At 38.0% G+C, this 13,965-nt stretch overlaps 1 protein-coding gene across 3 annotated transcripts in view; it reads left to right on the top strand.

Annotated features, from left to right (window-relative positions):
- Positions 1-6,692, top strand: part of VAMP7 (vesicle associated membrane protein 7) — a 65,022-nt gene extending 58,330 nt beyond the window's left edge. For all 3 annotated transcript variants that reach the window (XM_077889552.1, XM_077889555.1, XM_077889553.1), the window contains 2 exons: positions 1,983-2,075; positions 4,823-6,692. In XM_077889552.1, coding sequence (XP_077745678.1) covers positions 1,983-2,075; positions 4,823-4,891 — 162 coding nt within the window. In that variant the 3' untranslated portion in view covers positions 4,892-6,692. The remainder of the gene's footprint in view (positions 1-1,982; positions 2,076-4,822) is intronic.
- Positions 6,693-13,965: the final 7,273 nt, after the last annotated feature.

The following is a 13,965-nucleotide window of genomic DNA, read 5'->3' as shown; positions in this document are numbered from 1 at the left end:
GGCCACCCAGGCTGCCCTACACAATTACAAATTTAAAACCAGAGTAGCTTATACCTTGAAATGGATCCATGAGTGATGGATCTATTGGCAGCTAGATTGTAGTGTTTAGGAGCACAAGCTCTACACTCAGGCTGCCTGGGATTGATTCTTGTCTCTGCCACTTAGTAGTTGTGTGAATTTAGGCAAGTTACTTAACCTCTCTGTGCCTCAGGATCATTGTCTGTAAAATGGAGATGTATCTCATTAAATCAGATAATGCACACAAAGTGCCTAACACAGTGTCTTGTGCATGGTAAGAACTACTTCAGTGTTTATTGTTATTATCAGTTGTACAGGGGCATCTATTAACAGTAGTTCTTAGGAGGATAATAGTTTTAAGTCAAAGCACATGTTAATTGGAGGAAGCGAGGAAGCATAGTACCATATAGCAACTCAAAATACCAGGTTTCTAATAAAGGCTCACTTTGTAATCCATTACTATGGGGCAAAAAAGTGTCTGATCCCATACCTGCAGATCAAATTCTTAATCCATGAAGATTACTCTCTTTAGCTAGAATGGTCTGGGTCTGGCCAGTGTTAGTATAGCTTGTAATTTCCAAATAAGTCTTTAATTTTGTTGACTCTGTGACCCAGAATAACAAAAGGTGCTAATTAACTAACGGGTGTGTTTCTTTATGGGTGTGTTTCTATGTATAGATTTTTATACTGAATAAAGTGCAGCAAGTGTACCACTTAGTTACTTTTTACACGTGTCTATATGCATGTAACTGCCACTTAGGTTAAGATAAAGAAAAACACATTTCGAATACTGTAGAAAGCTGCCTCATATTCCTTTCTGTTAATGATCCCCAACAGAGGTAACCATTTTATGACTTCTATTACCCTAGATGATGTTCTGTTCTTAAATGTATAGAAATGGATTCATATGTTATATACTAGCTTCTCTCTGGCATCTTTCACTGTTACACTATGAGATTCATTCATATTGTCCAATGTGACAGTTTATTTTATTGTTTTGTACTATTTGATTATATAAGTGTATTTACCACAGTTTGTTTATCCATGTTCTCCTGTTGGGGAATCCATTCTTACTCTGGATTCTCTACTTTGTTCCGTTGATCTGTTCATTTTTTTCAGTCTTTCTTTCTGTATTTCATTTAGGATAGTTGCTATTAATTTTCTTTTGTTGTGTGTAATCTGTTATTCCCTTCTCATAGAGTTTCCATCTCTATAAGTTTGATCTGATTCTTTTTTATATCTTCCACATGTTTCCTATACATGTGCATGTTTTCCTCTACCTTCTTGAGTATATGAAGTATATGGATAATTGAAATGTTTATTCCACTTTTAGTGAATTTGGGCATACAGCTCTGTTTGATATATACTTAGGAGTAGAATTGCTGGGCTATTAGGGAATTTTGTTGTTTGGTTGTTTTGAACTCTTTGTGTCCTGGTGGGACTGGTTCAGTAGATACTGAGAAGTCAGTGTTGCAAAAGAAAATGGATAACTGAAGGAGCAAAGTTCCTTGGGTGTTGGGCCTCATACAAGTAAATACATATTTTCATATGGAAATTGAACTGATTTTTATGGCTCAAAATCTCAGGATTATATTGGGCAGAACAGGCAAATGTGTTTGCAACCGACTAGCTTTCTGCAACCTTTCTTCCTGGGATCATAAAGAGGAAAAGGCTTTCACAGTAGCAGGAGGAGCCACTTCTGATTCTTGACACCACCTGCCTTACTTCAGTGGACAAGAAAAAGGGAAGAAGCTTTTCCAGTGGGCTTGTACTGCCTACCATACACCTGACAGAGTACCGCTGAGATCTAGTGATTATGAATGGCTAGTCTCTACCCATGAAAAGAGTAATGAATTCATGATTCAACATGATTAATGAAAGTAAAAGTTTTACAGGTATTACTACAAATCGGTCACATAGTCTGTGCCAGGGATCAAATAATTAATGTTTTATTTTTTTTCGAGTCTGTCACCTTCAAAACAACAAGTAGAAATCTTGCACGAGCCATGTGTATGAAGAATCTCAAACTCACTATCATCATCATCATCGTATCAATCGTAAGTTTTTGTCATCTTAGTGTGTTGTTTTATTTTTCAATCTTTAAGAAACTGGATGCTGGAATTCTTAATAATCAGCTTTCCTATGAAGTTACTCCAAAATATTCTGAAACCCCATCTTCCTATTGAGAATGTTTATATGTAAGGAGTCAGGCAAGGCATTCCAAATATTCCTGGATATTTCATGTTTTTGTCACTACTGAAATGAGATTCTTTTAAAATTACATTTTGTAATTAATTCCGTATTTTCTAATTATAATTCTATTTTCTAGTTGGTTGCATGCTCCATTTCTTTATTTCTGTTTTTTCTAATATATCTATTTTTTGTATCGTCAACTTTGTACAACTCTTACTAGTTGTAATAGTTTTCAGTTTATTCTTCTGTATTCTGATTCTTTTCTAAGGAGTCAGCAAGCATTCTGTAAAGAACCATATAGTAAATATTTTATACTTTTCAGGCTGCATGTAGTCTCTGTCACATATCCTTTTTCTTTGAACCTTTAAAAAAATAAAAACCATTCCTAGCTCACAAGCCATAGGCTGTGATTTTTTTGATTCATACTATATGTAAATTATGATACCATCTATTAATAAGTTCAGCCTTATCAAATTTATATATACATGTAATATATAATTCTATATAATTTTATATAGGTATGTATGTCTATATGATTTGCAGTTACTAGCAATGTTGAATATTATGGTGTCAGTGGACATCTTTAGTTCCTGGTTTTAATTGGAATGCTTCTAATATTTCATTTATAAGACTGATATGTAGGGACGCCTGGGTGGCTTAGTCGATTAAGCATCTGCCTTCGGCTCAGGTCGTGATCCCAGGGTCCTGGGATAGAGGTCCACATTGGGCTCCTTGCTCAAGTGGAGAGTGCTTCTCCTTCTTCTTCCATCTGTCCCTCCCCCATTCATTCTCTATCTGTCTCTCTCAAGTAAATAAAATCTTTTTAAAAAGAGTGGTATATATTATGAATTCTTGTCAAGTTAAAGAACTTTATGTTTCTGAATTGCCTAAAGTTTTAGTCAGGAATAGGCATTTAATTTTGGGAAATGGTATTTCTCTTCCCAATGACTTGATAATATGATCTACATTTAATATCAATATATAAAATTACATTGATAAGTATACTTATAACTAACTGTCCTTTCATTTCTGGGGTAAATACCAAGTGGCCATTATGTAGTTTAATTTTCTAAGGTTTATTTAGTAGATCTCTTATTTATAAATGAGTCTATATATACTGTTGTCCTTTTGTAACCCTTATGTAAGCAGATATTGGACCTCTTTGAACTATCTTGAATGTCTGGTAACCTTCTTAATATGCTTAAACTCCTCTTTTTTGCGTTACATTTGAGAGAATTATTCAGCTCACTCTTCCTGCAAGCTAATTTTCTTTTCATCCCTATTCATTCTATGTATTAATTTTTCATAGCTATGTTTCAAAATTTTTAAGATTTTATGTATTTATTTCAGAGAAAGAGAAAGAATAAGAGAGGGAGAGAGCATAGGGAGGAGGAAGGGCAGAAGGAGAAGCCGACTTTTTCCATATCCTCTTGCCATTTGCAGAAGCCCAAAGTTAACTCTCAGCAGTTACCTATGACTCAGCTCCACGTTTCCTTGAACTCTTTTGAAGGACCTCCACCTTAGATAGCTGCATTTACCTAACAGAGAAGAGCAGCCAATTGATCTGTTGATTTTATACTGGAAATTGTGCCATAGCCTCAAATAACTCAGGTGGCACATTCTAGGCTCCTCAGCTTAGCTTCTTCCTTCAAGTTGGGTCTGCAAATTTAGGTTGTTTTATAAAGCTGGATTATCATTAAATTCAGATTGTATTTACTGACTACTTATTACATGCATAGCACTGCTGTTAATGCAGTCTCAATCTTTCCCAAAAGTTGTTGTCACCTAATATATTGCACTTAAGCTTTAAAAATCCTTATATTTCAGCTGTGGCAGTCAACTTAATGTCAAATCAGAATATCTGTGTATGTATATATAAGTAGTTTATTCATTAATAACCAGAATTTGCTGTAAACCATCCCCCTCCCACTCATTTGTAGAGAAGTAAGGCAAAAACACACTGCTGACTTTTGGGAGCAAGCATGGAATTCAGAAACATATTTTTCCCCAAGTGTTGAGTTATGAAATCAACTGCTTAAAGATATCAAAAAAAGTCATAATTTAAAGCAAGACAATTGACTAAATCAATTGGCAGTGAAGCCAATATTTAAAATAAATCTATTTTTTGGAATCTAGTAATGTGAACAAGCATTTATTATTAAAAATGTACTTTAAGGGGGATCCCTGGAGGGCACAGTGGTTTAGCGTCTGCCTTGGGCCCAGGACGTGATCCTGGAGTCCTGGGATTGAGTCCCACATCGGGCTCCCTGCATGGAGCCTGCTTCTCCCTCTACCTGTGTCTTTCTCTCTCTCTCTCTCTCTGTCTCTCATGAGTGAATAAGTAAAATCTTTTTTTAAAAAAGTAAATAATATCTTTAAAAAATAAATAAATATGAAGTTTTATGTCAGATGTGTGAGTTTTATATCAGAAAGGATCACTTTAACTGCACTTCTGCCTTTGAAAGTACTTGATTGGTTTATTATATTATTACACAACTGCTACTGTGTAATGGAACCAGTATCTGTTAATAGGTTTTTACTTTGCTTTATATATTATTTATGAGCTTATGATAGATTTAAGAAAATAAAATTGCCTTCCTTCTCCCTCTAGGTGTTCATCTATATCATTGTGTCACCTCTCTGTGGTGGATTTACATGGCCAAGTTGTGTGAAGAAATAAAAGATAAGTTATCATTAACCAAGAATATGAGACAACAAGGAGTTAAAAGCAATCTGTGTGACTCAAGCCTTTGAATTCTGACAGATGGTGTCTGCCAGTCTCTTCAACCCTCTTTTTCTTTTTTTTTAATCTTGTTGTACGCTTCCAGATTTATCTTTGTCCAATTTATTCCAGCACACTTCAGATTGAACCATTTATTGCAGCAGTAGCCTTAAAAAGGTTTTTGTTTCTTTAGTATGTTAATTAGAGTCATCTATTTAGAAAAACATTTTTGTTTGTGATTGCACAAAGCCATCACCAAGGTAGAAACGACCAGTCTTATGAGCTGTCTACTAAGATGTTGGATGAACTTTGTATGTGCACACAAAAGTATGCCAGAGACAGATAGCATTGCTAACATCTCATCTTAATGTCTTTTGCTATTGAAGAGTTTTAGGTGCTTGAAAACAGTATAAATGGAGAATTGTTATTTGGGGGATTGTAATTAATTTGTTGGTGCTGCTTGTTTCTAGGAGCCCATGCAGGTAAAGTTTTAGACATTTTCTGTCAGTCATCTGGGGAACATTTTGCTAGCCCATTAGAAACACAAAATTAATCTTGTCCTCCTAGTATTCATGTTCAGGAAGAAAGTTTTGACCTTTCATAAACCTTGCAGAGCATGATATCCTCTTTTTCCCCATTGCAGTTGATTTTAAAAGATGATGGTTTAGATACGGTTGAAAGTTTTGGGTTTTTTTATATATTTCCTTTTTTGGTGGATATTTAGGGCAATTATATAGTTAACAGAATGGATACTGGAGGAGGTGGAGAAGCAAATTCTTCTGGTTCACCAGAGAAAAATAAGAGAACCACAGTGGATGTACTAGTATTTTACGTGTGTGAGGGGTATGTAGTGTGGGAATTTTTTTTCCAGTCTGGGAAAAGCCCAAACTGAATATTGTCAACTATAGGGTTTGGGTTTGAGTTCTGTTGAATAATAGTTTTGGTATCCTTTATGGATTAATAAATTCTGTAATCTGACTAGTTTTGAAGGATTGTTTTGAAACTTGAGAATAGACAGGATGATATATAGGAATAGTACCAGACAGCTTTACATCCATTTAACTGCAATGTGGGAAAACTGGAGTATAATCATACTGCTTTGGCTACACTGGCATCTGTTAGCTATTATGTACTTTTGGTGTGTATCTGAAAGGACATTTGCTACCCTAAATCTGATTGCATTTATTTATCAATGAATGAAAGTAAATGGAAATTATATAACATTTGACTATTTTCCAAATGAAAGAACAAAGTAGTCTATAAAACTTAGCCACCTGTGTAATCCTAGCCATGTGCCTTGAATATATATGTGTCCCATAATCTGGCTTATGCTACCTGTTCTTCCATCTAAACCTTTTTATTTATGCTACTGGATTCGTTTACTCGACATATACTTTAGGCTCCCCTGGAACTCTTTTCTTGGTGATTACCCATGGCACAAATATTTCTTGGTCTTCTTTATCAACACTAATGCCTTTTGATTACATCAACATTTCTTATTTGAAAACACATTTGTTCCAGGAAAAACATTTGGGATTCCTGAATAATAATTTCCAAATGTCTTTAATCCAAAGAAAAAGACTTAAAGCTTATTTCCCTTTCTTATACACACCTGAATAAAAATGATGTGCATGTTTTAAGGATAAATCACTTAATTGTTCATTGTTCTATTTATGTATAAGAATGCTTTATAAAGCACATATCTTGTTTTAAATGATGCACAAACTGAAGGCATTAATAAAATTTAAGAGTAATGTAATGAGCTTTAGAATTTACTCTTGGAATCTGATTTCTTCTGATGACATTTTGCCATAGTTTACTTATGCTAAAAATACATTAAGAAGTGTGACCTGGGGAGAAGTTAAAAAGGAGGAGGAGGGGGACCTTATGCTTGCCTTGTTCCTTGAGCACAGTTAGATAAATCCAAATAATTCTGAACACCCAAGAAATCAATCTGAGGACTGAGAGAACAGACTGCACAACTAGCAGGAGAAAAAGGCCACATCATGGGAGGTAGGAGGTGTGGAGAAGTGATTAAGGGGAGAAAAGAATCACAGATGCTGTGGGGTGGGTGGGGAGGGAGCCCTGATCAGGGGGAGTAGGGGGGAGAGAGCGAGCAGTACATGGGGCATTGCACAAGGAAAACACTTCCCAAAACCATTGACAGGGAAAACAAAAGGGGCTGATTATTGCGAGTTTTAATAAGCAGCAGAACTCCAAGTCTGAAGTTTTAGAAGTCCATGCCTTTGGCTGGGGTCATGCCTGGCAGGCTTAGCAGCACTCCTGTGGGGAAGGAGGGCAGAGGCACGAGAATGGATATTGTGCTCTGAGGATCCTCTGGGTCACACCAGAATAGACAGTTCCTCTTCTTAGGAGTGCATTTGGGAGAGAGGACATGGCCTACCTGGTAGGCACCATTGAGCTACCCTGTTCATTAGGACAGGAGCAGAGGCACCTGCTGAGGGCAACTAACCTGGACACTGACTTTTTGCTGCACTTTACCATAAAGTCCACATCCCTGTGTGTTCATACGTCTGCCCTGGGACAAACCGGCACAGCCATAACATGGTGAGTCTCCCCCGGAGGATCAGCATGGGTCTGCTGTACCAAGTCCCTAAAATACAGGGTTTGAAACCCACCCGAGATAAAACAGGAGCACTGTGCTACCAGGTGAGCAGACAGTTCAGACACAGGGTGAAGGCAGGGAGTTGAGGGATGCTTGGAATACATGAGGGAAGATTGTTAACTCTTCTGTGAGGGCTTCCCGAACAGCAATGGGCATGAACTTGCTTCTCTGGGGATGAAACAGAGTGGGCTGATGCCATTTTTACCCCCACTCATCAGCATAGATGGACTTTAGTGAGCAGCACAGTGCTCACAGTGGAGGCTTGAGCCATTTACACCAACCCCTGCCCCCGTGCACTCTGTAGGTGCTTTTTTTTTTTTAAACTAGGGCTAGGGGTAAGTGTACCTGAGAATCAGAGCAGCAGCGGGACGCTCCCCCAGAAGACCACCACAATCCCCCACCCCACATGTACCAAATCTACTGAACATAGAGTGCTACAAAACTTCAGTTCTAAGGGAAATAGGATCTAGCCTCTTTTAACAAGCAGACCAAAACCCACCTAATTAAAACTCGCTGTACAATGGATAAGTTCCAAACACTCCCCACTGCAGGCAAGGAAAAACTCTGCAGAGGACTGACCTGAGCAAAAGAGCGGCCAAAACACAACAGCAGAGTGCACACAGCATAAACCAGAAATCCTTCCTGAAGTGGCAGGCCCTGGACACTTTATGACCTCTTCTTAATATAGCCATTACTTTCAGGAGCATGAAACATAAAAGGCTTTTGGAACACACAGAAGAGACCCAAGTGAGATGCCGAGATGGAGGAATTCTTCCCACAAGAAGGAAGAGGTCATGGCCAGGGATCTAATTAAAACAGTTATAATATGCCTGAACCAGAATTTAAAACAATTATAAGGATACTAGCTGTGCTTTAGAGAAGCATAGAGGACACTTACCACAGAGTTAAAAGACCTAAAAACTAGTCAGGCCAAAATAAAAAAAAAAAATGCTATGACTGAGACATGGTACTGACAATGTAATGACCACGAGGATGGAAGTATCAGAGGAATGAATAAGTAATAGATAGAATTATGGAAAATAAGCTGAAAAGAAGAGGGAAAGAAAAATATTGGGTCATAAAAGCAGACCTAGGGAACTCAATGACTCCATAAAGCATAATAACATTAATATCATAGGAGTCCCGGAAGAAAAGGGGGGCAGAAGGTTTATTTGAGCAAATTATAGCTGTAAACTTCCCTAATCTGGGGAAGGAAACTGACCTCCAAATCCAGGAGGCACAAAGAACTCCCATCAAAATCAACAAAAAGCAGGCCAACACCAAGATGTAGGGTGAAATTTGCATTATATAGAGATAAGGAAAGAAACCTGAAAGCAGCAAGGGAAAAGAAATCCTTAAGCTATAAGGAAAGACAAATAAGGTAATAGGAGATCTCTCAACAGAAACGGCAGACCAGAAATAAGCGGCACGATATATTCAACTTGCTGAAAGGGAAAAATATGCAGCCAAGAATAGTTTATCCAACAAAAGGCTATCATTCAAAATAAAAGTAGAAATAGTTTCCCAGACAAATAGAAACTAAAGCCCTTCAAGGAATTCTAAAGGGAACACTTTGGGAAAGAAAGATCAAAAGCAACAAAGACTAATAAGGAAAAGAGAAAATATTCAGAAACAATGACTTTACAGGTAATAAAGTAGCACTAAATTCGTATCTATCAATAATTACTCTGAATGTGAATGGACAAAATGCTTCAATCAAAAAACATAGGACATCAAAATAGGTTAAAAAAATATATATATATATATATATAAACTAACAACAACAACAAAAAAAAAACAAGGCCCATCTATCTGCTGCCTACAAGAGACTCATTTTAAGCCTGAAGACACCTGTAGATTGAAAGTGAGGGGATGGATTAAGGAGTCAATCCCATTTACAATTGCACCCAAAAGCATAAGATACCTAGGAATAAACCTAACCAAAGATGTAAAGGATCTATACCCTCAAAACTATAGAACACTTCTGAAAGAAATTGAGGAAGACACAAAGAGATGGAAAAATATTCCATGCTCATGGATTGGCAGAATTAATATTGTGAAAATGTCAATGTTACCCAGGGCAATATACACGTTTAATGCAATCCCTATCAAAATACCATGGACTTTCTTCAGAGAGTTAGAACAAATTATTTTAAGATTTGTGTGGAATCAGAAAAGACCCCGAATAGCCAGGGGAATTTTTAAAAAAGAAAACCATATCTGGGGGCATCACAATGCCAGATTTCAGGTTGTACTACAAAGCTGTGGTCATCAAGACAGTGTGGTACTGGCACAAAAACAGACACATAGATCAATGGAACAGAATAGAGAATCCAGAAGTGGACCCTGAACTTTATGGGCAACTAATATTCGATAAAGGAGGAAAGACTATCCATTGGAAGAAAGACAGTCTCTTCAATAAATGGTGCTGGGAAAATTGGACATCCACATGCAGAATGAAACTAGACCACTCTCTTTCACCATACACAAAGATAAACTCAAAATGGATGAAAGATCTAAATGTGAGACAAGATTCCATCAAAATCCTAGAGAAGAACACAGGCCACACCCTTTTTGAACTCGGCCATAGTAACTTCTTGCAAGATACATCCACGAAGGCAAAAGAAACAAAAGCAAAAATGAACTATTGGGACTTCATCAAGATAAGAAGCTTTTGCACAGCAAAGGATACAGTCGACAAAACTAAAAGACAACCTACAGAATGGGAGAAGATATTTGCAAATGACATATCAGATAAAGGGCTAGTTTCCAAGATCTATAAAGAACTTATTAAACTCAACACCAAAGAAACAAACAATCCAATCATGAAATGGCAAAAGACATGAACAGAAATCTCACAGAGGAAGACATAGACATGGCCAACATGCATATGAGAAAATGCTCTGCATCACTTGCCATCAGGGAAATACAAATCAAAACCACAATGAGATCCCACCTCACACCAGTGAGAATGGGGAAAATTAACAAGGCAGGAAACAACAAATGTTGGAGAGGATGCGGAGAAAAGGGAACCCTCATACACTGTTGGTGGGAATGTGAACTGGTGCAGCCACTCTGGAAAACTGTGGAGGTTCCTCAAAGAGTTAAAAATAGACCTGCCCTACGACCCAGCAATTGCACTGCTGGGGATTTACCCCAAAGATACAAATGCAATGAAACGCCGGGACGCCTGCACCCCGATGTTTATAGCAGCAATGGCCACGATAGCCAAACTGTGGAAGGAGCCTCGGTGTCCAACGAAAGATGAATGGATAAAGAAGATGTGGTTTATGTATACAATGGAATATTACTCAGCTATTAGAAATGACAAATACCCACCATTTGCTTCAACGTGGATGGAACTGGAGGGTATTATGCTGAGTGAAGTAAGTCAGTCGGAGAAGGACAAACATTATATGTTCTCATTCATTTGGGGAATATAAATAATAGTGAAAGGGAATATAAGGGAAGGGAGAAGAAATGTGTGGGAAATATCAGAAAGGGAGACAGAACGTAAAGACTGCTAACTCTGGGAAACGAACTAGGGGTGGTAGAAGGGGAGGAGGGTGGGGGGTGGGAGTGAATGGGTGACGGGCACTGGGGGTTATTCTGTATGTTAGTAAATTGAACACCAATAAAAAATAAATTAAAAAAAAAAAGAAAGTGAGGGGATGGGGAACCATTTATCATCCCATTGGATATCAAAAGAAAGAGTGGCCATGCTTATTATTACACAAACTAGATTTTTAAAAAAGATTTTATTGATTTATTCATGAGAGACACACAGAGAGAGGCAGAGATACAGGCAGAGGGAGAAGAAGCAGGCTCCCCGCAGGGAGCCCTATGCAGGACTTGATCCCTGGACTGGGATCATGCCCTGAGCTGAAGGCAGGCGCTCAACCGCTGAGCCACCCAGGCATCCCACAAACTAGATTTTGAAACAAAAACTAACAATAGATGAAAAAGGGCATTATTTCATAATAAAGGGGCTGTCCAACAAAAAGATAAAATTATAAATATGCTCCCAACTTGGAGCACCCAAGTATATAAATCAATCAATAACAAACATTGATAACAATACAATAATAGTAGGTGATTTTGACACTTCCCTTTAGCAATGGACAGATTACTTAAGGAGAAAATCAATAAGGAAACAATGACTCTGGATGACACACTGGACCAGATGTACTTAATGGATATATTCAGAACATTTTATTCTAAAGCAGCAGAATAGTGCACATGGAACATTCTCCAGAATAGATCACATACTGGGTCACAAATCAGCCCTAAACAAGTACAAAAAGATTGAGATCATACCATGCATGTTTTCTATCCACAACACTATGAAACTGGAAGTCAACTACAAGAAAAATTTTGGAAAGACCAGAAATACGTGGTGGTTAAAGAACATCCTGCTAAAGAATGAATGGGTCATCCAGAAAATTAAAGAAGAAAGAAATACACAGAAGCAAATGGAAATGAAAACACGATGGTCCAAAACCTTTGGAATGCAGCAAAAGTAGTCATAAGAGGGAATTATATAGCAATACAGGCCTACCTCAAGAAGCAGGAAAAGTCTAAAAAATACAACCTAAATTTATACCTAAAGGAGCTAGGAAAGGAATGGCAAGTAAAGGCTAAAGCAAGCAGAAGAAGGGAAATAAGATTAGAGCAGAAATAAACGATAAAGTAACAACAACAACAACAACAAAAAAAAACCCACAGTGAAACAGGTCAATGAAACTAGGAGCTGTTTCATTAAAAGGATTAATAAAATTGATAAACCCTTAAACCAGACTTTTCAAAAAGAAAAGATAAAGGTCCCAAATAGATAAAATAGTGAATGAAAGAGATCACAACCAACACCACAGAAATTCAAACAATTATGAGAATATTATGAAAAACTATGCACCAACAAATTGGGCAATCTGGGGAAAAAATGGATAAACTCCTGCAAACACATAAACTACCAAAACCGTAATAGGAAGAAATAGAGAACTTGAACAGACCAGAATCAGAAAAAAAAAATGGAATCCAAAATAAAAAAAAAATCCCCCAACAAAGAAAAGTCCAAGGCCCGACAGCTTCCTAGGTGAATTCTACCAGACACTTAGAGTTAAAACCTATTCTCAAACTGTTCCAAAAAGTAGAAATGGAAGGAAAACTTTCAAACTCATTTTATGAGGCCAGCATTACCTTGATTCTAAAACCAAAGACCCCACTAAAAAGGAGAATTACAGGGCAATATCCCTGATAAACATGGATGAAAATATTCTCAACAAGATACTAACAAATTGAATCCAACAGTACATTAAAAGAATTATTCACCATAATCAAGTGGGATTTATTCCTGTGCTGCAGGGATGGTTCAGTATTCACAAATCAGTGTGATACACCACATGAGTAAAAGAAAGGATAACAGCCATGGGATCCTCTCAATAGATACAGAACAAACATCTGACAAAGCACATGTTTCTTATAAAAACCTTCAACAAAGGGATAGAGGGAACATAATAAAGCTCATATACGAAAGACTCACAGCTAATATCCTCAATGGGGAAAAACGGAGAGCTTTTCTCTACCGTCAGGAACAGGACAGGGATGTCCACTCTCACCATTGTTATTTAACATAGTACTAGAAGTCCTAGCCTCAGTAATCAGACAACAAAAAGAAATAAAAGGTGTCTAAATTGGCAAGGAGGGACACCTGGGTGGCTCAGAGGTTGAACAATAGCCTTTGGTTCAGAGCGTGATCCTGAAATCCTAGGATCGAGTCCCTCATCGGGCTCCCTGTGGGAAGCCTGCTTCTCCCTCTGCCTATGTCTCTGCCTCTCTTTCTCTCGGTGTCTCTCCTGAAAAAAATCTTCAAAAAATGCATTGGCAAGGAAGAAGTCAGACTTTCATTATTTGATTTTTAATTTTTTTTTATTTATTTATGATAGGCACACAGTGAGAGAGAGAGAGAGAGAGAGAGAGGCAGAGACACAAGGCAGAGGGAGAAGCAGGCTCCATGCACTGGGAGCCTGACGTGGGATTCGATCCCGGATCTCCAGGATCGCGCCCTGGGCCAAAGGCAGGCGCTAAACCGCTGCGCCACCCAGGGATCCCAGACTTTCATTATTTGAAAATGATATGATACTTTATATAGAAAACCCAAAAGGTTCCACCAGAAAATTGCTAGAACTGATTGATATACGAATTCAGTAAAGTCACAGGATAAAAAACATACAGAAATCTGTTCCAGGGATCCCTGGGTGGCGCAGCGGTTTGGCGCCTGCCTTTGGCCCAGGGCGCGATCCTGGAGACCCGGGATCGAATCCCACGTCGGGCTCCCGGTGCATGGAGCCTGCTTCTCCCTCTGCCTGTGTCTCTGCCTCTCTCTTTCTCTCTCTCTCTCTCTCTGTGA

The sequence above is a fragment of the Canis aureus genome, chromosome X (assembly GCF_053574225.1).
Source record: "Canis aureus isolate CA01 chromosome X, VMU_Caureus_v.1.0, whole genome shotgun sequence".
Lineage (NCBI taxonomy): Eukaryota > Metazoa > Chordata > Mammalia > Carnivora > Canidae > Canis > Canis aureus.
This window is presented reverse-complemented; position numbering and strand designations above follow the sequence as displayed.